This window comes from Heterodontus francisci, chromosome 15 (genome assembly GCF_036365525.1).
Source record: "Heterodontus francisci isolate sHetFra1 chromosome 15, sHetFra1.hap1, whole genome shotgun sequence".
In the NCBI taxonomy this organism is placed as follows: domain Eukaryota; kingdom Metazoa; phylum Chordata; class Chondrichthyes; order Heterodontiformes; family Heterodontidae; genus Heterodontus; species Heterodontus francisci.
This window is the reverse complement of record NC_090385.1, coordinates 89,076,382-89,102,181: the sequence shown is the minus strand read 5'-3', so window position 1 is coordinate 89,102,181 and position 25,800 is coordinate 89,076,382. Positions and strand designations below refer to the sequence as shown.

Here is a 25,800-nt window from a genome sequence, read left to right as displayed (position 1 = left end):
ATTACAGTTGATGATATTAGTAACCAAACATCTAAAACATTCAACTGTCAGTCTGCTGTCCTCTATTTGTCTTGCTATAATCCCTTCACTAACTGGGCAGATTGAGGAACTTCATAACTGAAAAAATCATCTGTCCATTAATATTACTAAAATAATTTTTAGCTGACAATTTTAAGGACAGTTGGCTCCAAGACCCTTTTAGCCCTAACAGTGCATCTACACTGCACATCCCGTGAAACAGCATAAACCCCACAGGTGCAGCTCTCTCTATTGGATGTGGAGGTGAAGCAGATAGTTTCAGAATAACTGGAGCACAATCAGATGGTCAAACTGCAGTTTAAAAGTGTAAAGAAAATCAGGCACTAATGGATTGCCTTCGTTTCTGCATTAGGAAAGTGCTGTTTTGCCTGAACTCTTGACTGTTGTGGGTGCATATAGTGCTGTCTTCTTTAAATTGCAACTGCTGTGAAACTTGTCGATGCAGTATAACTGCAAACTGGTATTGACTGTTCTGAAACTAATACAAATAGTCTGCAATTGAAAATTTTGGTCTGGCAAATCAATTAATTAACAGTAGTAATACTCTGGGAACTTGGATGTCATCATGACTTGAGTAAACAGAGCTACACCCCTTTTAAATAGCTTATAAGGAACTGGTTTCTGACTGCAGAAGAGTCATTGCCTGTTGTGGAGCTGGTTAATCCTTAACAAGAGTCCTAGGGCAATACAAAGTTCGAAGATCTGGAGACAAAAGTGTCCTCCAAGTTTTCAATCCCGCCCCTCAATAAACAGAAGAATCATTCATCATTGTCCAAAAATGGAAAAGAAAGAATTAGCTTTACCTGGGTTTGCAAAGAATGATCACCAAATGCACCTTCCAGAGGATACAGTGAGTATTTTATCAAAACGTGACAGTAAACCCAGGTAAAACCCTAAGAGGTGCTGATGATTTGTGGATTTTGGTTGTTGTGAATTGCAGAGGCTCTCAGTGGGGTTCAGGGTGTTTTCAAACTGCAAACTGATTGCAGCTAAATAGAGAACAACAGAGTGATTCCATAGTGGGTGAAAGCTGTACTGTGTACTTGTGTTCTAGTCTAACAAAGTGTAACTTCTGAGTCTGCCATTTCCTCTCTTCAATTTCCCCAGGCTACCAATGAACATGTGGATGAAAGTGACGAGAATGTGGAGCGAGGCAACTGGTCCTCGAAGACTGACTACTTGCTCTCAATGATCGGTTATGCTGTGGGTCTGGGCAATGTCTGGCGATTCCCTTACCTGGCTTACAGAAATGGAGGAGGTACTGTAGTGAATCCAAAATACAGGGCAGAGAAAGGAAGAAATTAAAGGGGACTCATTTATTTATAAAATATATTACATTTGGTGAACCAGGGAACCCTTTATTGTACTGGGTAAATAACATAGGGTTGGACAATGCTGGTATAAGAAATAATGAATTGAATTACAGCTTTAAACTGTGGGCTATTTAGAAATTCTAGTGGGGGGGTTAAAAAGCATCCTCATGATTAAGAAGCAAACAGGAAACTAACAAAGAGATTATTCCACCAGTCCCTTCCAAAGTAAAACCAACAAATCCAAACTAAAATCAATGAGCCCTGGCAGGTTTTTAGAACTGATGTTTTATTACATTCAAATTTCTGTTAAAATATTATTTAAAATGCATGTTTAGTGCACAATATCTGAAATGCTCAGCTATCAGCCTCCCCAGTCAGGCTCTGTGGTCAGTTTTGTAAGTTGGGGTTGTACTTGTTCGTATCAGGTACTCTAACAAACACCACAAAACTGGATTGATGGAAACCGATAACCAAACTGCAAAAATATCAGAATACCATTGCTCAATATCTTTAATTAAAGAGACAGAAAGTATTGCATTCAGGTGGCTAGTGAAGTTTACAAGGTGGGAATTACCCTGGTAACTTCATTCATTTACTGAACTTTCAGAGTTGCCCATATATTAATGTACATTCACATCATAAAATCATACAGGAATCACAATATGGACAATGAAATAAGAGGGAAGTCAAACTGATTATTCTGTGCAGTGAGATAGAAAAATGTTTCTAGATAGATGAATAAATGGATAGAGAAATAAATAGATAAATAGATAGTTTCAAAGAACAATACCTTTGCCCTGCTTTTACAGAGATTTGGAGTACCAACTTTTTATGGGACTCCAAAATAATCCAAAGTGACCTGATCTTCCCGAAATTCCAGTACTTCTGCCGAGAATATCTCCAATATTAAGCATTCAGCACTTAGAAATCAGGGGAAGTACTAATTTCAGTTGGTTTGGTCGAAGTTGGTCAGCTAGTGCACTATCCTTTCTCAGAGACAGTTTAATCAGTTTGGAGATGGTGCACAGAACTTTCAGCTATTTTTTATTCACTGGATCTCTGTAATTGGTTTCAAATGTTCACATTACCTCGTTATGTGCAAGAAATGGTTACTGAGCAGTTCCTCCAACATCAGAACCAGGTCCAAGCCTCACCCTTTGGAAACAGATCACAGGATGTCTGTAAATGCATAATTATTAAAGAAATATTCACTCAACAGACTGCCTTACCTACATTCCTTCAGATCAGATTTCCAATCCAAGTAATTGCTTGTGTTAATTTAGTTAAAGATATGTGCAATGGAAAGGAAGGGTCCTTTAAGTTAATTTGAAAACTATTCTCATAAGCTGCCCTTCCCACACAATACACATACTTCAGGTTACAAGGAAGTCTCCTAGCAACATAAATCACTACATTTTTTAAGTGTCTGACTAATGTTCTACTTCAGATCGAGTTGTACTACCCGAAAGCATGCAGGGGTATATACTCTTCTGTTTGCTGATTTTAGTGAGAGAAGCAGATCGGTATCCAATGTACGTTATACTCATGTCTACTTTGCCACTCAAAGTGTTAGAGTAAAAAGAATCCCTGTTTTACAATGGTAGAATTGCCCTGCAAAAATTCTATTAAAATTGTAGAGGAACAACAAAATGTATAAATTGATTTCATAGAAAGTTTGATTACCTGCCTTGTTAACTCACTTTGAAAGAAGGTGAAAGCTTATTACTTATGCTCACTGACACACATATCAACTGAAGTGTACCTAATAATAATAATGGAGGCCACAGCAAGGTAAATGCATCTTAAATGTCAGTTACAAATCCAAGGAGGTTTGTGCCTGTAGCATTTCAGTCTTTCTTAATAACATCCATCGGATAAAAAGCACCTCATCGAGTAAAGGTTTTAATTTTCCACTAAGCATTGCCAAGGTGTAGTAATATGCTTTCATTTTACAATCTTGCTATTCACACAGCCTGGAGATTTGAATTGCTCAATGGTTTACCCAAAGTAATGGTGTACTTTGATGTTATAATAATATTCTCTTTACCTAATTGCAAATTCTGTAGTTTCAGTAGTAATTACAGATTCTCCATTTCTTGGTGAAAAATCAAGGCAACATGTTTGTGCTGGGAGCACCGATTGTATTTTCAATCCAGCACTGACCCCGCTATGAATTCCCTGTAAACTACTTGACTGTGCTGAAATGGAGCTTTGACTTTGTGCCAGGTGATATTTGAGACTCTCAAGTGAAAGGAACTGGGGTGTTGGGAGTAATGCAATAGGATAAAAGCCTGAATGTTCATTGTGGCTGTTTTTGTTTTGCAGTCTGAAATTACTGTGTTCTGTCAATGACAATAATTAATTCCTGTGTTAAAATGAAATAGGCTGGTTTGTTGTTTAATATTCAGTCTGAAACTACATAGAGTTATAGGGCTGGATTTTCAAATCGAGCTAGAGAGCCCAACACCCAGATAATTTCCAGGTCCCAACCTTTGCCTGCAGAATGCCAGCGGCAAAGGCAGACAGCAGCCATGATGAGGTCTGCTGCTGCCTTACAGAAGAGAGCAGGTAGCACCTCGGAGGACCACCAGCAACACTGAGCACAAAAGTGGCCAAACGGAAAAATTGGAAGGTACGATCCAGCGTAAGATCCTCCAGCTCCTGAAGTTTTCCAGCTTCAAAGAAAATTCGCACACTTTGAACTCGACAGCTGTGCACTAACATGCACCAGACTGTTCAGGGTTGACAATTTCTACCTTCCACCAATTGCCTCTCACCCTCCCCGGCCCATTAACAAGCTCCTCAAGGAGCTTAATGGGTCTTTAATTGGAGGAGAGCAGGTTCCCGGCTCCCCAACCCCCGCCCTACCTTTGAAAATTGCTTCACATTCTGGAGACGGAGGGATCCAGTGCCGACGTCCAGGAACACGATTTTCAAATCATGCCCGTACCCATTCCCAACCCCACCTACAATTGAAAATCCCAGTCTTAGAGTCAATGTGGTGCTAAAGGAAACCATTCGGCCCATTGAGTCCATGCCGGCTCCCTGTCGAGCAACCCAATCATTGCCATTCCCCCGCCCTATCACTGTGGCCCTGCAAGTTAATTTCCCTCAAGTGCACATCCAAGTTCTTTTTGAAATCATTGATCACCTCTACTTCCACCACCCTCAGGCAGACAGTTCCAGGTCATTACCACTTGTTGCATAAAAAAGTTCTTTTCCTTCCTGCATCGCTTACCTAAAAGCTTAAATCTGTATCACCTAATCTTTGTATGATCAGCTAATGGGAATAACAGCTTTTCTTTGTCTACCTTATCCAAATCTGTCATACTCTTGTAAATAAACCTGATCATCCATCTTTTTCAACTTTACTTTAATATATTTTCCAGGTGCATTTCTTATTCCCTACATAGTCATGCTGGTACTCGCTGGGATGCCCCTGTTTTTCTTGGAATGCTCTTTTGGGCAGTTTGCCAGCCTCGGACCTGTTGCAGTGTGGAAAGCCGTGCCAATCTTGCAAGGTTAGTGTTTATTTAGCAACACCAACTTAAGTAATAGCATTTAATTCACATTAATACACTGGTTATATATTCCTAATGAGATGAAGATTTAAGCCAGCCTTGTTGAAGTACTGTTTACAGTCTGATCTTTCATATACTTTACAAAGACAGATGCAAACAGTGAAGAGACAGACACAGCGAGTGAAATGTTTTCCTTCCTTGTTCCAAATTTAGTCAGATATTAGACCCAACACCTGGAGAACTCTGTCATTCAATTATTAACATGGCTCCATGTTTCATTTTGCTAAAACATTTGTTGAGGACATAGAGTACAAAAACAAGTAAGTTATGATAAATCTGTATAAAACTCTGGTTTGGCCTCAACTGGAGTATTGTGTCAGATCTGGCACCACACTTTCAGAAGGATGTTAAGGCATTAGAGAGGGTGCAGAAAAGATTCACAAGAATGGTTCCAGAGGTGCGTAACTTCAGTTATGTTGATATGTTGGAGAAGCCAGGTCTGTTCTCCTTGGAGAAGAGAAGATTAAGAAGAGATTTGATAGAAGTGTTCAAAATCATGAGGGGTCTGGACAGAGTAAATAGGGAGAAACTGTTCCCATTGGCCGACGGATCCAGATGCAGTGGACACTGATTTAAGGTGATTAGCAAAAGAAGCAACAATGACATGAGGAAAACATTTTCACGCAGCAAGTGGTTAGGATCTGGAATGCATTGCCTGAGACTGTGGTGGAGGCAGATTCAATCAAAGCCTTCAGAAGAGAACTGGCTAATAATAAAAAAAATTTGCAGGGCTATGGGGTTAAGACAGGATAATAGGAGTAGCTGAGTTGCTCTTGCAGAGAGCGAGCACAGACTCTCAGGTCAAATGACCTCTTTCTGTGCTGTAACCATTCTATGATTCTATGATTCTATGATTAATTGAGATTGTGTTAGTTTCACTCCTTCCATTTAGATGCAACAACTGGGGGCTGTCACTGATTGCCAACTCCTGCTAAAAAATACAAGTGTGGGTTATGAACATTGGATACAGACAAGACTGGGCTCAGCTGGGATGTTCCTCCCTTCACTGTTTAGGTCTTCAGGAGAAAAATGCCCAATAGGACAAGAGACCAAAGAGCAAGCAAAGCCCAGAATGACTTCGACATTCCAGTGATCGGAGAGGGCTATACACTCAATTTGTGTAATTTACCTAATTTGTTTTTTTTTAAATATAATTTCAGAATTAGAAATGATATGGAAAGCAGTTTCACACTTTAAATATTTAATTATTTTCCCTTGTAATTACTAGCAGATTTCCTGTGTCATTGCTTGCTGTGTCAGATATCGTGGCCTTGCTGGAGACTTGGCTGCTGAGTGCTGAAACCTTCTCCCTTAAGCCTCTTTGTTTGGCTAAACATCCCACCATTGCCCTGCTCAGACCCCTGCATTAGTGGAGTGGCACATATTACCAAATCATACCTTGGTTTGCCTCACTACTCTTCTGGCATCTTCTCCTTTGAGCATCTCACCTTGTTCCAACACTTTTGCCTCTCCTTTAAAATCCTGATTCTTGACCGGTCACCAAGTGTCATGCCAAGTTTCTCACCGACTTATTTTTACTACTTTCCTCTGCCTCTGCACCAGGCAACTTTTCATTCTTCGTGATTTCAATCTCCATCTCAAATCATTCTCACTGTCTTTGGAGTTCACTGCCCTCCAAATCTCCCTTAATCTCTCCGTCCATCTAAACTCACCGACCCATATTCACAGTCAGTCCCTCGACCTGGTTATCTCATGTGGTCGGTCACTCTACTGCCACTGTGCAAATCACAGATAAGGCCATCTCTTAGCATTTCCTCGTGTCGCTAACCATTCACATCTACCTTCCCAACGCTACTTCCTTCTGTGTCTGCCCCATAAGAAAAACTGTTTCCCAATTTACTTATACTGCACTTTCAAATAGCCAACTGTACAGCTATTGGTCCTCAATTCACCAGACATTTCTGTAGCTACTGATCTGCTCATTCACACCCTCAGCTCCACCTTTGATGCTCTTGACCCTATTAAAACCATTAATCTCTCTCACCCTTGTCTTTCCCCCAGTACAATCCCCATTTCTTCTCCCTTAAGTCCATGGGATAAAGACTTGAACGTTTATGGTGGACAACTGATTTAACCATCCACTGCCAGGACGCTCTGGACCACAGAAGTACTATCGGTTCCTGCTCTCCTCTGCCAAAACTGCTCACTATTCCAGGATCATCCTGGAATGCAAAGATAATTCCAGCCACTCTCTGCACAACAAACTGTTTTATTAAACTCCTTCCCTGTCTCCTCCACACTTAGTTCCAACAAAAAATGCAAGGAGCTCATAAACTTCTTTGTCACTAAAATTGAGATCATCTGATTAGCTGCCTCTGCCACTTCCCTCTCTTCTCGGGACCCAGCAAGTAAAACTTCCCCTAAGGTTCCCTTCTGCCCTAGTCCTAATCTCACATCTTTCGCTAGTTTCTCTCCTACCTCCCCTCAAGCCCTCTTCAAGCTCGTCTTGTCCATGATACAAACCTCCTGCTCCCTCAACCCTATTCCCACAAAACTACTGACCACCCAACTTCCATTCCTAGCCTCCATGGTCCCTCTCCCCATTCAAATCTGCTGTCATCAAACACCTCCTAAAAAAACTATTTCACATCTACATGCTGCCCTTCGGCAACATCATCTGAAAGCACAACATCAGGTTCCATCTGTATTAATAATACCCAGCTTTACCTCATCACTATCTCCCTCGATAACTACACTGCCTGATTTGTCATGCTGCATGTGCAACATCCAGTATTGGGCAAGCAGAAATTGACTCCAATTAAATATTGGGAAGAGCAAAACTATTTTCTTCAGTGCGTGCCACAAACTCAGTTCCCTAGGCATCAACTCTAACCCTCTCCCTGGCCCTTTCTGAGGCTTAATCAGACTGTTCGGAACCTTGTCATCCTATTTGACCCTGAGCTGAGCTTCTGACCCTATATCCTCCCCATCACCTATTTCCACTGCCTTAACATCATGTCCCTCCATGCCTGCCTCAGTTTATCTACTGCTAAAACCCTCACCCATGTCTTTGTTACCTCTAGACTCAAATATTGCAAGGCTCTCCTGGCAGGCCTCGCACCTTGAACCCTCCTTAAACTTGAGCTCATCCAAAACTCTGCTGCTCATGCCCTAACAAGCACCAAATGCATGTTCACTGGCCTACATTGCCTCTCAGTCCCTCAATTTTAATGTTCTCATCCTTGTTTTTAAATCTCTCCATCGCCTCACCCCTCATGATTTCTGTAACCTCCTCCAGCCCTATAACCGCCTGAGATCTTTGTGCACTTCCAATTCTGGTCTCTTATGCATCCCCAATTTTAATCCCTCCACAATTGATGGACTTGCCTTCAGCTGCCTAGGGTCCTAAGCTTTGGAATTCCTTCCCTACACCTCTTTGTCTCTCTACCTTTCTCTTCTCCTTTAAGATGCTCCTTAAAAACTACCACTTTGATCTAGCTTTTGTCCTAATATCTCTTTATATGGCTCAGTCCCAAATTTTGTTAATTGTTCCTGTGAAACGTCTTGGGGTATTTTATGACGTTAAGGCACTATATACCTCCAAGTTGTTTATGTTTTATAAGGCAGAGACATTACACTATGCAACATACAATGTATTATTCGGTTGCTACCATCACAATGCCTAAATGCAATAAACAGGTACATGCTGGAGCCCATTAGTGACTCATTCCTCTGAATGACGTCCTCAGATCAACTGCATGATAATTGCTTCTTTTAATATTGGCAACTGCTTGTAAATCTTTGGCTCCTGTTCAAGTTCAGAAAGACAGCAGGAATGATTGTCTTTCTTCCACTTATTTTTAGACATAATATTTGTTTCAATTGCTTGAATTTGTAGAAGTGCAACATCTAAATTGTGAATGACTCAATGGTTATTTATAGAAAAAGAAAGACTTGCATTTATATAGTGCCTTTCACAATCTCAGGATGTCCCAAAGCAATTTACTGCTATCGAAGGGCTTTTGAAGTAGAGTCACTGTTGTAATGTAGGAAATGTGGCAGCCAATCTGCACACAGCAAGCTCCCATAAACAGCGATGTGATAATGGCTAGATTTTTTTTTGTAATTTTGACTGAGGGATAAATATTGGCCAGGATATCAGGACTAACTCCTCTGCTCTTCTTTGAAATAGTACCATGGGATCTTTTATGCCCACCTGAGAGAGCAGACGAGGTCTTGGTTTAACGCTTCATCCGAAACAAGGTACCTCCAATAGTGAAGCACTCCTTCAGTACTGCCAGCCTATATTTCTTTGCTCAAGTCTTAATAGAGTGGGGCTTGAATCCTCAACCTTCTGACTCAGAGGAAAGAGTGCTTCCAACTGAGCCATGCTTAAAATTAAAAGTATTTGCATCAACCTGCTTTGGAATTAAATATAGCTATGAGATAATTCTAGTGAATTATGTAAACACAAAAAACAGCCCAAGTTCTGTACACCATCCAAGCCCCACTCCCAAATTCACAGAGACTCGATAAACCATCCAACTTCCCAATCTTTCACAGAGACACTCTCCTCCAAAGCTCTCAGTTCATCCTGCCACCCTTTCCCATCCTCGATTCAATTTGTCACTCTTTTTTCTTCTCCCTCAGTTCTGGAGAAGTATGTACACACAAATGACAGAAGAAATGGCTGTGCTGAACAACTGCAAGGAAACATAATTGGTTTGTCTGTCCAGCTGAATATGTGAAAAACAAGTATTTGAAATGAATAGCTTCTAATTTAAATTTCTTTCTCAATCCACTTAAAGGTGTGGGTATCACCATGGTCCTGATATCATCATTTGTGACCATTTACTACAACTGCATCATTGGCTACAGCCTGTACTACTTGTTTGCTTCCTTTCAATCCACTTTGCCGTGGGCAGACTGCTTCAGTTGGTGGGGTGCAGACGAAATCTGCAGCAGGACTTCTAAAGGTAATGTGTTGACTTCTATTGGCTAATGTATAGACATCGACTCTTCATTTTGCATTCTGTCTGAATGAGTAAAAAAAGTTGACAATAGTTTAATTAGTTATCTTCATTTTGACAGTGTGAAAGGCATCTCAAATTATGGAAGATGGATAGTTCGATAGAGATAGTGGTATCAGTTATCACAGATTCCTGTTGCTTACTTAATTGCTGCCGTAATGGGTTCTTTTTGGAATTTCCCAGAGTTTTTTTTCTCTGGATTGGCCCATGTTTTTTCCTCTTTCTTTCTCCCAAGAGATTGTTTGGATTTGAAAATGAGAAATGGGGTTTGGGATAGGTGTGTATAGGTTACACCATGTGGGATAGGAGAGGCCTAGCATTGTAAATGTTTGAATAGCATTCGAGGGTAGCAGCCATGTTACTGTGTTTTCAGGACAGTCAGTACATTTTTTTAACAGACAAAATGCTTAAGAAGAAGCTATTTATTCTCCCATGGGCAAAATAAAAAGTAAAATGTGCATCTTTGTTCCTGTAACTGTGAGATAATTCTAACCTGATCCGATCAGTTGGGAACTGATGAGATCAGATGGGCCGTCCATTTTACATCCCGTCCAACTTTACTTTGTATTGAATACAATGGGCAGCCAAGCAGATCCAGTAAGTTTGCCACCAGGCAAGTAAGGATGAAATTGCACCGATCTGTTTGTCATCTATTCTAAGATTTCCCCTCTCTTATTCTCTCTTCCATTCTGTTTGTGTTCCATTCTTTCTCTAGCTTGTTAATATGTCTGGAAACCTTTTGCTCACTCTCATTTCATGTTAGTTTCTCCTTGTCTATCACTTCTTTCCTATATATCTACAACTCACCCTGTATGCCCCACACAAACATACTCCCTTTTCGTCTGTATGTGTTCCTCTACTTTTTGAATATCGAGGGCTCTTTCCTTTTCTTCTCACCTGCCATAGGGACCTGCTGTTTGATTTCAGGTCTAGAAACTGTTAGCTGTAGCAATAGCCTTGCCTCTGGAATTAGTGGGCTAGGACACGTATGAAAAAGGTATCTTTGTTTTCGATTTATCAGCTATTCTTTTAAATTCAGCCACAGTACACAGCAGTTTAACAAAAAAAAAACTGCCATTAAAATGCCAGTACCAAGTTTATTGGAATAAAATTCTGCAATTCAATAAGTTACAGGTTGGAAAGAGAAATAATAAATACGTAAATAATGCCATATGATTGTGACTGGCAGTAACCTTTTGAATTTGGGTGCTGGCCTAGTTAAAACCTGGAAGTCTCAATAAATATTTTCCAAATTCTCAAAGTGGGCTAATCAATTTGAAAATCTCACGTCACTGGTCATTTTGAATTTCTAAGAAACAGCTTATACTAGTTAAGCTACTTAGTGCATGGAATATATATATAAATATATATATAACTATATACACATACACATAGGACGATTACTTATTTACCTGTTATTTCATAAAATAAAATAAAAATATCTTAATTTAATATGAGGTCCGATATGATGCTTTACCATTTTCAGAACAAAGAACAGTACAGCACAGGAACAGGCCATTCGGCCCTCCAAGCCTGCGCCGATCTTGATGCCTGCCTAAACTAACACCTTCTGCACTTCTGGGGCCCATATTCCTCTGTTCCCTTCCTATTCATGTATTTGTCAAGATGTCTCTTAAACGTCGCTATCGTAGCTGCTTCCACCACCTCCCCTGGCAGCAAGTTCCAGGCACTCACCACCCTCTGTGTAAAAAACTTGCCTCGCACATCCCCTCTGAACTTTGCCTCTCGCACCTTAAACCTATGTCTCCTAGTAACTGATTCTTCCACCCTGGGAAAAAGCTTCTGACTATCCACTCTGTCCATGCCGCTCATAACTTTGTAAACCTCTATCATGTCGCCCCTCCACCTCCGTCGTTCCAGTGAAAACAATCCGAGTTTATCCAACCTCTCCTCATAGCTAATATCCTCCAGATCAGGCAACATCCTGGTAAGCCTCCTCTGTACCCTCTCCAAAGCCTCCACGTCCTTCTGGTAGTGTGGCGACCAGAGTTGCACGCAATATTCTAAGTGTGGCCTAACTAAGGTTATGTACAGCTGCAACATGACTTGCCAATTTTTATACTCTATGCCCCGACCGATGAAGGCAAGCATGCCGTATGCCTTCTTGACTACCTTATCCACCTGCGTTGCCACTTTCAGTGACCTGTGGACCTGTACGCCCAGATCTCTCTGCCTGTCAATACTCCTAAGGCTGGATGAGACCTTATGGAAGCATAAGATTTGTGCAGTAGTAAAAAGCCTTTACCAGATAGGGTTTGCTGCTCATTTCACACATGCATTACTGAAAGTTTACCTAGATTTCAAGTTAAGGAAAGACACATGCCAAAATATGGAGAATTGGGTGGCACAGTGGCTAGCACTGCAGCCTCACAGCTCCAGCGACCCAGGTTTGGTTCTGGGCACTGCCTGTGCGAAGTTTGCAAGTTCTCCCTGTGACTGTGTGGGTTTCCTCCAGGTGCCTCCAGTTTCCTCCCAAATGCCAAAGACTTGCAGGTTGATAGGTAAATTGGCCATTGTTAAAAATTGCCCTAGTGTAGGTAGGTGGTGGGGATGTGAGGGAAAAATGGGGTTAATATAGGATTAGTATAAATGGGTGGTTGATGGTCAGCACAGACTTGGTGGGCCGAAGGGCCTGTTTTGGTGTTTTATCACTCTATGACATCAATAAGATATGACAGCCAATATAATCAAAAGTCAGAAGGTTAGAACAGCCCCAAAATTATAACCGTGTAGGTGCCTAGCTTAGAAAGAAACAGGTCACCTGCAGTCTGGACTCATGAGTGGAGGGAGCAGCGAGGCAGGGAATTGATCCCAGAGTGGTCATTGATCTGAGAGTTCAATGATTGGTCACTGCTTACTGTGTGAACAATAATATATTAACAAACATATGGTTAGCACATACCAATCAGATCTGTGGACACTATGGACAACTGTGAGGGAAGATCTTTTTATATAAATACCAAGTCGATAAACTATTGCAGTACTATAAATTACCTAAGTACCCAGTAGACAACCCTTCAACGAGGTTTTCTTCTCACATCACCTTCTCTCTTCACACCTGACAATTGGGTTTTAATGTCTCCAGCTCTCATTTCACCTAGACAATCATCTCCAACATCTTTCTCACCCAGAGCATCTCTATCTCCTCTCCAATCATTAACTGTCTTTCTTCTTTCACATCCCACAGAGATGTTGAAATAATTAGAAACTCTTTCAACCTGATACATATATGAATGGGGTTACATTTACATTCTCCATACCACTCCCTATGAGTCACACCATGGCCTTCATCATCGATAATTACTGTCTGAAAAATACCATGGAATTTTTAACTTGGAGTACAGCAATAACTCGATAAGAACATAAGAAATAGGAGTAGGAGAGGGCCCCTGCTCCACCATTCATTAATATCATGGCTGATCTAATTGTGGTATCAACTCCACCTTCCTGCCTGCCCCCATAACCCTTGACTGTTTTGCAGATCAAAAATCTGTCTAACTGAGCCTTGAATATCCCTTCAAACAGACTGGGAGAGTGGATGATGTCTGACCTTATTATACAGACTGTGACTGTGGGTGATGTCTGACCTTATTATACAGACTGGGACTGTGGGTGATGTCTGACCTTATTATACAGACTGGGACTGTGGGTGACGTCTGACCTTATTATACAGACTGGGACTGTGGGTGATGTCTGACCTTATTATACAGACTGGGACTGTGGGTGACGTCTGACCTTATTATACAGACTGAGACTGTGGGTGATGTCTGACCTTATTATACAGACTGAGACTGTGGGTGATGTCTGACCTTATTATACAGACTGGGACTGTGGGTGATGTCTGACCTTATTATACAGACTGAGACTGTGGGTGATGTCTGACCTTATTATACAGACTGAGACTGTGGGTGATGTCTGACCTTATTATACAGACTGAGACTGTGGGTGATGTCTGACCTTATTATACAGACTGTGACTGTGGGTGATGTCTGACCTTATTATACAGACTGGGACTGTGAGTGATGTCTGACCTTATTATACAGACTGGGAGAGTGGGTGATATCTGACCTTATTATACAGACTGGGACTGTGGGTGATGTCTGACCTTATTATACAGACTGGGAGAGTGGGTGATATCTGACCTTATTATACAGACTGGGACTGTGGGTGATGTCTGACCTTATTATACAGACTGGGACTGTGGGTGATGTCTGACCTTATTATACAGACTGAGACTGTGGGTGATGTCTGACCTTATTATACAGACTGAGACTGTGGGTGATGTCTGACCTTATTATACAGACTGAGACTGTGGGTGATGTCTGACCTTATTATACAGACTGGGAGAGTGGGTGATATCTGACCTTATTATACAGACTGGGACTGTGGGTGATGTCTGACCTTATTATACAGACTGGGACTATGGGTGATGTCTGACCTTATTATACAGACTGGGAGAGTGGGTGATGTCTGTTCAGATAAGTGCTGCCATACTGAAATGGTTTATTAATTATGAAAGTGCATCATTAGATGTATTCTCTGTCATCATCACTGGGGTGTCAGGGATGCCCATTTGTCCTTGGTAAACAGCATTACAATGGGTGGCAGAACAGCCATTTACATTTTTAAAGAACCAAAAAGTTGCCATTGATTGCTGGATAAGCTATTTCATTTACTTCCATGCCCTTTATTAAAATATTCATTCCCCATACCCACCCCACCCCAAGAGTTTAATAAATAGCAGAGGTTATCTGCCATATCTGAAGGGCTGCTGCAGCCAATCTCCAACTTCTCCAGGTCAAATTCAAATAACAATAATAACAACTGGTATTTGTATAGCACCTTAAACATAATAAAATGTCCCAAGCCGCTTAAATTTAATTCAATTTAATTCCCTGCTGAAGACAGTGGAACCTCTCCCTAAAAAATACAAATTAGCTCAGAACACAGAAAGACAGCTGGAGCCAGACGTGCAGAGTAGCAGCTCTGCCAAAGATCCATGTTCGAGAAAAATCCAAGCTGATGTGTTAACGGATCCTGTAAGATGGCTTTGAGTGCATCAGTGTCTACCTCTGCAACCTCTTCCAACACTATATTCCCTCTGATATCTTTCGGTTCTCCAGCTCTGCCCTTCTGTGTTTACTCCTCCCTTGGCCGCATCATGGCTGGTACAGCCTTACCCGTTTTCCTGAATCCCTCAATCTTCCTACTCAGCTCTTCACCACTAAAATGGCCAACTCAGGTGGATTAATTCCATCTGATAGCTCATTTTATTTACGTAGGCTATGAAGACAATTCTTCTACAGATAAAGGATGTTCTCTAATTTGTTTTTGGTCCACAGTGTTGACTTTTGGTTAGCTCTAAACTTGGCCTATGGGACACTCTTCCTTAAAGCTACTATCAAAGTGGTACCCGGTATGCAGGAAAGGGAAGGTTTCTGTACGCAGAACCCAGGATTTATGGAGGCCCGGTGAGGTGCATTTTGCTGTTTATGGAGAGGGAAGTTGTTGTAGTCAAGTTTATGGATAAATTGGTGGTTTCTTTGTGACGCTTTGTGATATGCAATGGGAGTTATTTTTTATGGCGATGTCATAGGATGGATGAGCATCTGCATTGGTGAGGGTATATTGGAATTTTTTTGCTCGGATGTGTTTGGGAAGAATTTTTTTCTGGTAGAATGGGATTGGAGAGAAAATTTATATTTGGGGAAACATTTTGTCTAATATGATTGGCAAATAATGAAAGTGGGAAATAACTGAAGTAACTAAATAGAAAGAGAAAAACAGAGTTAACCAGTGAGGGAGGAGAAAAGGCATTTAACCAACAACCAAAAAAAAAAGTGACAAATGGAGGTAAAGTTGGTCTTCACCCAAAGTGTGAAACAAGCGATAGTGAATCAGCATCCTGTTTTACACTATGCACAATTTTCCTTTCAATTGAAGTCACTCATTTTATGCTCTAGGCGAAGATCAATTCTACCCCATCATCTCATCAGTTGTAAGCTTGCTCTTGACCTTGGTATGGACTATAATCATGAAAATGATTACCCATAATCCACATGAATGTGAGAATGCAATAAAAACATCTGTTATATGGTAAGGTTTGCTATGGGGTCATATGTTCCCAAGGGGACATCTTGGGGTCATGTATTCCCATGAAGTCACCATGGGTCATGTGTTACCATGGGATCACCTCAGCACAGGCTTCAGTTGGAGTGAATGAAAGTGCATGAAACCTGAGCTTTCAGTAAAAACATATTAAAGCCCTAAAGTTCTTAAATATTCCTAGAAATCATATAAAGTTTAAGGCACAGAATGAGGGCACTTGGCTCATTGTGTCTGTGCCGGCCAAAAAAATGATCCACCCATTCTAATCCCACCTTTGGTCTGTAGCTCTGCACATCCAGACTCCTTTTGAATGAGTTGAGGGTCTCTGCCTCAACTATCCTTCCAAGCAGTGAGTTCCAGACCATCACCACTCTCTGGGTGAAAACAATTTTCCTCAACTCCCCTCTAATTTTTCTACCAATCACTTTAAATCTATGTCCCCTCATCACTGACCTCTCTGCTAAGGTAAATAGGCCCTTCACCTCCACTCTATCCAGGCCCCTCAAAATGTTGCACATTTCAATCAGACCTTCCCTCCGCCTTTTCTATTCCAAGGAGAACAACCCCAGCCTATTCAATCTCTCCTCATAGCTGCATTTTTCCAGTCCTGGGAGCATCCTCATAAATCTCCTCTGTACCTTCTCTAGTGCAATTACATCCTTTCTGCAATGAGGTGACCAGAACTGCACACAGTACTTAAGTTGTGGCCTAACCAATGAGTTATACAATACAATGGCTTTGTACGATAATGATGACTCACTGAAGGAACAGCTTGTGCTTTAATGCCTTAATCTAGCATTGTGATTAGTAGCTTTACATAATCTATCAAATAAAATTTCCCATTTAAAGCAGTATCCACCATACTAAACACCATATTACATATGCTGCAATGTAATAGATATGACACAACATAATAAAACAGGGATACTGTAATATGCAACGTGCACATTCTAATATGGGTGCACTATAATAGGGCCATGGAATTATTTACAGCACAGAAGGAGGCTATTCAGCCCATCAAGTCCATGCCAGCTCTCCATGGCATTCTGCTGTCAGTCCCACTCCCCAGCTCAATCCCCATATCCCTGCAAGTCTATTTCTCTCCGGTGGCCATCCAACCTCCTCTTGAAGTCATTAATCATCTCCACTTCCAGCACCCTTGTGGGTGGCGAGTTCCAAGTCATTACCACCCACTGCATGAAAACGTGCTTCCTCATATTCCTCCTGCTTCTTGTGCCCAAAACTTTCAATCTATATCCCGAGTCCTTGTACCATTTATTAATGGGAATGGCTTTTCCTTGTCTAATTTACCTAAGCCGGTCATAATCTTATACACTTCTATTAAATCTCCCCTCAATCTCCTTTGCTCTAAGGAGAACATGTGGTGTACTGTAATACATGGGATACACTGCAATACATGGGGTGCTTTGTAATACCATTTGCAATAATTCAAAGCAACAATAGTTTACCTGGAAAAATTAATTTTGCAAAATGCTTCTGAGGATTTCTGCCCACATTTTGGCCAGGATTTTATGTGCCCCCTAAGGCAGGGTTGGAGGTGGGGTTGGGGGGGCATGGAGTATAATGATGGGTAATGGTGGGGTGGAGAGCTCATCGCCAAGCAATCTTCCCGGGGGCAGGATAGGCTGACAATGGCCTTCCTGTCCAGAGGCCAATTACGGGCCTTTTCCTGCCGCCACTGAAATCTTACCAGTGGTGGTGGGAGGGTGGGGGGGGGGCCTCTGCCATGCGAAAGTGTGCCTTGTAAAATGATGCTCACTCGCTGCAGGCTTGGTGGGGAGGGTCCCTCCTCCATGGGCAATCTGTGGCACATGGAGGAACCCTCCCAGGAACCACTTTAACCCCTGGGACCTCCATCCCCCTTGACTTCAAATTCATCCCTCCCATCCCCCTCGCCAGGGCCTTCTGGAATGGCACCAATGATCCCATCTCAATTACCTGAGGTCCAGGGTTCCAGTACTCAGCTTGGATCCCAGGCCTCTGCAGTACTGGCAGGGGCCACCGTTCCCAGTACTGGGATTGGCCGGCAGCTCTTGGATGCAGGATCCACTTCTTTAAAGGACGGTGATACTGGCTCCTGAAAATATGATTTAAAAAGACTGGAGGATCGCTCCGGGGGTGGGTGGGGGGTGTGGCACAAAAAGGCAGAGGCGGGCTTTCCACCACCTTTTTGGCCCAGCACCGGATGCCCTGCCTCCAACACAAAATCCAGTCCTTTGTTTATTCTAACAAAGCTGCTGATTTATGGTTTCACAAAATTCCACTGGAACCAAAATCCTAGTTAAAAAATAATTGAATCCATCATGGCAATATGATATTTGACTTACTTAATCACTGTAAACCAATAGCTAAAATACAAACAGAATCACAGAATCTGAGAACACCAGCAAAAATCCCATGTAATAAAACAGATGGGACTTATTGGCCGGAATTTTACACCGCCACAGCAGGTCGGATGGTGGCGTGGGGGCGGCGTAAAATTGAGCAGCAGGCTCCGGGAGGCCTACCCGACCCAATTCCACCTCCGGACAAGTTTACGAAGGTCAAGCGGAGGAGTGGGGGGGTTGGAAACGGCCTGCCTGCCCGACGCATATCAAGACCCTTAAGTGGCCACTTAACGGCCACTTAAGGGCCCTCGCCCGCCTCCATGGGTATTTTACCCGTGGCAAGCAGGTGTGCTGGGGACGTGAAAGGCTGCCCAGCAATAGCTGCCGGCCTTTCCGCGCTCCGGGGATGGGGGCATGGCAGTCGGGCACAGGGTGCCCAATTGAGGACCGCCCCAGACTTCCAACCCACCCCTGGGACCCAAGACACCACCCCCCCCTCCCCCCAAAGGACCACTCCAGCCTCACCAGGGAAGGACCGATCCCCCTGGTGAGGCATGCCCCTCCTTACTGTCCCTCCTCGATCCATGGCGTTTGCTTGGCTGCAGTCCCAGCAGTGGCCACCGTTCCCGGTGGCGCTGCAGAGCCTAAGATCTGCCAGCCCGCTGATTGGCCGGCAGTTCACTGAGCCGGGACCTCCTCCCTCAAGTGGGTGGAAGTCCCGCCTCGGGACAATTAAAGCCCGAGGACCTGTAAAATACGGGATGGATCCCCAGGCTAGGTGGAAGCAGGTTCGCCTCCAACTTTCACGTCGGAGACCGGCTCCCGTCCATCCACTGTAAAATTACGGCCATTAAGTCAAGCTAAAATACTGGAGCTGATTGTATGATGTCACAGCACCATTATCAATAAAATCTACTTCAAAACACTTCGTTGTTAGCTGTGGCTCAGTACCACTCTCACATTTGAGGCAGAAGGTTGTGGGTTCAAGTCTCACCTAGAGTCATAAGCATATTATCTAGACTGACATTTAAGGGGAGTGCTGCATTTTTGGAGGTGCTACCTTTTGATGAAACATGAAAACGAGGCCACCTCAGGATGTCATTAAAGATCCTTTAATACTATTTCAAAGAAAAGTGAGGAGTGGGGGGGTGGTTTCCCTGGTACTTTAACCAATATTTTCCCTGAAACATCACTAATAAAACTGATTATCTGGTCATTTATGATATTGCTGTTTGTGGAACATTTCTGTGTGCAAATAGGCTGTTGTAATTCCTACATTGCAACAGGGACGACAATTCAAAAGTACTTCATTGGCTGTAGAGCACTTTGGGATATCACCAGATTGTAAATGCCACTATAAAGACTTCCTTTGTTTCAAATTCCACATTTTCTAGATCCACTCTGCAATCTCACTCTGGATGATGGATATTTTGAAATAGTTAATACAACATGGCTGCATGCAAACAATGAAACTTGCCTAAATGGATCAGAAATCAACATTCTTCAACAGAGTCCAAGTGAACAATACTGGGAGTAAGTAAATTATTTTTATTTATTTATTTAGAGATACAGCACTGAAACAGGCCCTTCGACCCACCGAGTCTGTGCCGACCAACAACCACCCATTTATACAAACCCTGCACTAATCCCATATTCCCTACCACCTACCTACACTAGGGGCAATTTACAATGGCCAATTTACCTGTCAACCCGCAAGTCTTTGGCTGTGGGAGGAAACAGGAGCACCCAGCGAAAACCCACGCGGTCACAGGGAGAACTTGCAAACTCCTCACAGGCAGTACCCAGAATTGAACCCGGGTCCCTTGAGCTGTGAGGCTGCGGTGCTAACCACTGCGCCGCCCCTACATTACTACAGACAGCTGCACCTATAACCTGTACAGCTGTACCAGTAGCTTCCTCTTGGGAAGGTTAGTTGGATGAATGTCCTGTTTAATATCATAGGGGATTCGATAATTCAAGGCATAAACAGGCATTTCAGTAATGGCAAACATGATTCCCGAATGATATATTGCATCTCTGGTGCCAGGGTAAAGCGTATCACCAAGTAGATATTCTGTGAGGAGGAGGGAAACAGCCAGAGGTCATGGCCCATATTGGAGCCAATGACACAGGTAGAAAAAAGTGTTTAGGTCCTTCAGGCAGAATATCAGCTGCTAAGAAAAAAATGGAGCTGCACAGGTGTGGGGGTGAGATGACTTGGATATCTTCCACTTTTCACCTCTCAACTGACTGTAGACAGTGTTTTTTATAAAATTATTGACCAGAATTTTACACCACCCTGATGAGTGGGATGATGGCAAACTTTTAAGCAGATATTTCATAACACTCAGCAAACATTTATTCCAGTCAGAAGGAAGAACTCGAAGAGAACGATGAACCACCCATGGATAACAAAGGAAGTATCAAATCAAAAGCAAAGGCAGACAATGCGGCAAAAACAAGTGGTAGGCCAGAGGATTGGGAATTTTTTAGAAACCAGCACTGGATGACTAAAAAACTAATAAAGAGGGAGAAAACTGATTATGAGAGTAAATTGGCAAGAAATATAAAAACAAACAGTAAGAGTTTCTACTGCTATATAAAAAGGAAGAGAGTAGCTAAAGTAAGTGTGGGACCCTTAGAGAATGAGACTGCGGAATTAATAACAGGGAAAAGGCAGATAATTTAAACCAATATTTTGCATCGGTCTTCACAGTGGAGGACACAATAAACATCCCAACAATAATAGATGAGCAAGGTGTAAATGGGAGGGAGGAACTTGTAACAATCTCTATCATGAGGGAAAAGGTGCTGGACAAACTGATGGGACTAAAGGCAAGTTGCCAGGACCTGATGGCCTGTACCCAAGGGTTTTAAAAGAAGTGGCTGCAGAGATAGTGGAGGCATTGGTCATAATATACCAAAACTCACTGGATTCCGATCGGGTACCAACGGATTGGAAAACCGCTAATGTGACATCACTATTCAAGAAAGGAGGGAGACAGAAAGCAGGAATCTATAGACCAGTTAGCTTAGCATCAGTCATTGGGAAAATGCTTGAGTCCATTATTAAGGAAGAAATAGCAGGACATTTAAAAAAACATAATGCAATCAAACAGAGTCAACATGGTTTTATGAAAGGGAAATCATGTTTGACAAATTTGTTAGAGTTCTTTGAGGATATAACAAACAGAGTGGATAAAGGGGAACCAATAGATGTGTATTTGGATTTTCAGAAGGCGTTTGATAAGGTGCCACATAAAAGGTTATTGCACAAAATAGGAGCTCAGGGTATTGGGGGTAATGTGTTGGCATGGATTGAGGATTGGCTAACACACAGAAGGCAGAGAGTCGGGATCAATGGGTCTTTTTCAGGTTGGAAAGCCGTAACTAGTGGGTTGCCACAAGGATTGGTCCTAGGGCCTCAGCTATTTACTATCTACATGAATGACTTAGAGGGAGGGACAGAGTGTAGTGTATCCAAATTTGCTGATGATACAAAAATAGGTGGGAAAGCATGTTGTGATGACGACACAAAGAATCTGCTCAGGGATATAGATAGGTTAAGTGAGTGGGCAAAAACTTGGCAGATGGTGTTCAATGTGGGAAAGTGTGAGGTCATCCACTTTGTTAGGAAGAATAAAAAGGCAGATTATTATTTAGATGGAGAAAGACTACAAAATACTGCAGTACAGAGGGATCTGGGTGTTCTTGTGCATGAAACACAAAAGATTAGCAGCAAGTAATTAGGAAGGCAAATGGAATTTTGGCCTTTATTGCTAGGGGGTTAGAGTTTAAAAATGGGGAAGTCCTGTTACAACTGTACAGGGTGTTGGTGAGGCCACACATGGAGTACTGCGTACAGTTTTGGTCCCCGTATTTAAGGAAGGATATACTAGCATTGGAGGCAGTTCAGAAAAGGTTCACTAAGCTCATTCCTGGGATGAAGGAGTTGTCTTATCAAGAACGGCTAAACAGGTTAGGCCTTTATTCATTGGAGTTTAGAAGAATGAGAGGTGATCTTATTGAAACATATAAGATTTTAAGGGTACTCGATAGGGTAGATGTTGAGGATGTTTCCACTAGTGGGGGAATCTCGAACTAGGGGACATAATTACAGAATAAGGGGTCACAAATTTAAAACTGAGATGCAAAGGAATTTCTTCTCTCAGAGGGTGGTGAATCTCTGGAATTCACTGCCTCAGAGAGTTGTGGAGGCTAGGTCACTAAATGTATTTAAGGAGGAGGTAGATAGATTTTTGAAATCTCAGGGGATCAAGGGTTAGGCAGAGCAGGCCTGAAAGAGAAGTTGAGGACTGGGACAGATCAGCCATGATCTTATTGAATGGCGGGGCAGGCTTGAGGGGCTGAATGGCCTACTCCTGCTCCTATTTCTTATTTAGTGCTGAATGACTAAAGGGTTGCTAATGACATGGCACTACTCAAGAAAGGGGCAAGGAATAAACCAGGAAAATACAGGCAAGTCAACCAAACATCGGTGGTGGGGAAGTTATGGAAAACCATTATCAGGGATAAAATAAGCTTTCATTTGGAAAGGCATAATCAAGGAGGGTCAGTATGGATTTATTAAAGGTAAATCATGTCTGGAAAACTTGATTGAATTATTTGATGAGGAAACAGAGAAGGTTGATCAAGGTAGTGCAATAAGTGTATATATGTCTTCCAGAAAGCATTCTACAAAGTGCCACACAGGAGGTTTATTAAGTTTTTTTTTATTCGTTTATGGGATGTGGGTGTCGCTGGCTAAGCCAGCATTTATTGCCCATCCCTAATTGCCCTTGAGAAGGTGGTGATGAGCTGCCTTCTTGAACCGTTGGTGCGGGTACACCCTCGGTGCTGTTCGGGAGGGAGTTCCAGGATTTTGACCCAACAACAGTGAAGGAACGGCGATATAGTTCCAAGTTAGGCTGGTATGTGGTTTGGAGGAGAACTTTCAGGTGGCTGTGTTCCTATGCATTTGCTGCCCTTGTCCTTCTGGGTGGTAGAGGCCGCAAGTTTGGAAAATGCTGTCAAGGGAGCCTTGCTGAGTTGCTGCAGTGCATCTTGTAGATGTACACACTGCTGCCACTGTGCATCGATGGTGAAGGGAGCGAATGTTGAAGGTAATGGATGGGGCGTCAATCAAATGGCCTGCTTTGTCCTGGATGGTGTCGAGCTTCATGGACGAGGTGAGTGGGGTAGTGGTAATGTCACTAGACTAGGAATCCAGAGGCCTAGGCTAGTGTTCTGGGGATAAAAACAAGAAATGCTGGAAATACTCAGCAAGTCTGGCGGCATCTGTGGACAGAGAACCAGAGTTAACATTTCAGGTCAGTGACCCTTCATTAGAACTGGCAAAGGTTAGAAATGTAATAGCTTTGAGGCAAATAAAGCAGGGGTAGGGCAAGAAATAACAAAAGGGAAGGTGTTGATAGGACAGAGTCACAGAGAATAACTGACCAGAAAGTCATGCAGCAAAGGCAAACGGTATGTTAATGGTGTGTTGAAAGACAAAGCATTAGTGCAGAGAGGGTGTAATGGACAGAAAAATGAACAGCCTTGGCCCAAAGAACAAACATGAAAAAAATGGGTAGGCACATAGTAAAAAAAAATGAATGATGAAACAAACTAAAATAAAAAGAAAAAAGAAATAAGAAAAAAACTGAAAATAAAAAGGGGGGCTCGTCATGCTCTGAAATTATTGAACTCTATGTTCAGTCCAGCAGGCTGTAGTATGCCTAATTAGAAATGAGGTGCTGTTCCTCAAGCTTGCGTTGATGTTCACTGGAACACTGCAGCAAGCCCAGGACAGATATGTGGGCATGAGATCGGGGGGAGTGTTGAAATGGCAAGTGACAGGAAGCTCGGGGTCATGCTTTCAGACTGAGTGGAGGTGTTCCACAAAGCGGTCACCCAATCTGCGTTTGGTCTCCCCAATGTAGAGGAGACCACATTGTGAGCAGTGAATACAGTATACTACATTGAAAGAAGTGCAAGTAAATCGCTGCTTCACCTGAAAGGAGTTTTTGGGGCCTTGGATAGTGAGGAGAGCTCTGGGGGACATGGGTTTGACTCCCAGCATGGTAGATGGTAAAATTTGAGTTCAATTGATAAATCTGGAATTAAAACCTTGTCTAATGGTGACCATGAAACATTGTCGATTGTTGTAAAAACAGATCTGGTTCATTAATGTCCTTTAGGGAAGGAAATCTGCCATCCTTACCTGGTCTGACCTACATGTGGCTCCTGACACACAGCAATATGGTTGACTCTGAAATGGCCTAGCAAGCCACTCAGTTGTATCAAACTGCGACAAAGTGTAAGATAAAACCCCATGTAATTAAGGAGAAAGTGGTGATCTGGATATGGAATTCGTTCAGTGACAGGAAGCAAATGGTGGTGGTGGTGGAGCGATGATTTTTAGACTGGGAGGTAGTTTACAGTAGTGTTCCCCAAGGATCAGTTTTGGATTCATTACTGCTTGTAATAAACAACCAAGACTCAGGTACAGGAGCAGCATTATAAAATTTGCAGGTGATATGAAACTTAGCAAAGTAGCAGATCATGATGAGGATCACCATAAGTTTCAGGGTGACATAGATAGCATGGTGAAATGGGCAGAAGCATGGAAGATGGATTTCACTGCAGAGAAGAGTGAAAAGATGCACTTTAGAAGGACTAATATGGAAAGACGGTGTACAATAAATGGCATGATTTTGAAAAGTGTAGATGAACAGAGACCTTGGTGTCCATGTACACAAATCCTTAAAGATGGCAAGGCAAGTTGGTAAGGTGGTTAAAAAAGCATAGGGGTTTCTTGCGTTTACAAATAGAGGTATAGAATACAAAAGCAAAGAGATCGTGCAAGTGTTGTGGACGACCTTAAGAGGACCACCTTAAAAAGTTGTATGTGAAGGTCACTGGAGGAAGTGATATCATGTCACGCATCACGGGAGTTTTGGGTGTAACCCGACAGAGTGTGATGTGTGTTGTACTGGTTCCTGTGGTAGCTATATAATGTTCTAGATAAGTTATAATAAAAACCCATGTTCTTTGTGGATATTACTTAGAGTCCTGTGAATGTTACAGTAGTTTATATATTAGAGTAACAAGTAATTTTACAGTGAGAACTTTATCAAGTGCTGGTTAGGCCTCAACTAGAGTATTGTGGACAATACTGAGCACCACACTTCAGGAAAGATGTAAAGACATTAGAAAAAGGTACAGAGGAAGTTTACCAGGATGTTACCAGGAATGAGGAACTTCAGTTATGATGAGAGGTTAGAAAAGTTAGGTCTGTTCTCATTGGAACAGGAAAGGTTAAGAGGTGGCTTAAAAGACATTTTCAAGATTGTGATAGGTTTTGATAGAGTAAACAGGGAAAATTTATTTCCTTTAG

The 25,800-nt window shown here is 42.3% G+C and overlaps 1 protein-coding gene across 1 annotated transcript in view; it reads left to right on the top strand.

The window, feature by feature from the left end:
* Nucleotides 1-684: 684 nt before the first annotated feature.
* The window catches only part of LOC137377773 (sodium- and chloride-dependent neutral and basic amino acid transporter B(0+)-like), a 52,824-nt gene continuing 27,708 nt past the window's right edge, over nt 685-25,800 (top strand). The window contains exons 1-5 of the mRNA XM_068047805.1: nt 685-889; nt 1,147-1,297; nt 4,742-4,873; nt 9,703-9,870; nt 19,796-19,934. Coding sequence (XP_067903906.1) covers nt 818-889; nt 1,147-1,297; nt 4,742-4,873; nt 9,703-9,870; nt 19,796-19,934 — 662 coding nt within the window. The 5' untranslated portion in view covers nt 685-817. The remainder of the gene's footprint in view (nt 890-1,146; nt 1,298-4,741; nt 4,874-9,702; nt 9,871-19,795; nt 19,935-25,800) is intronic.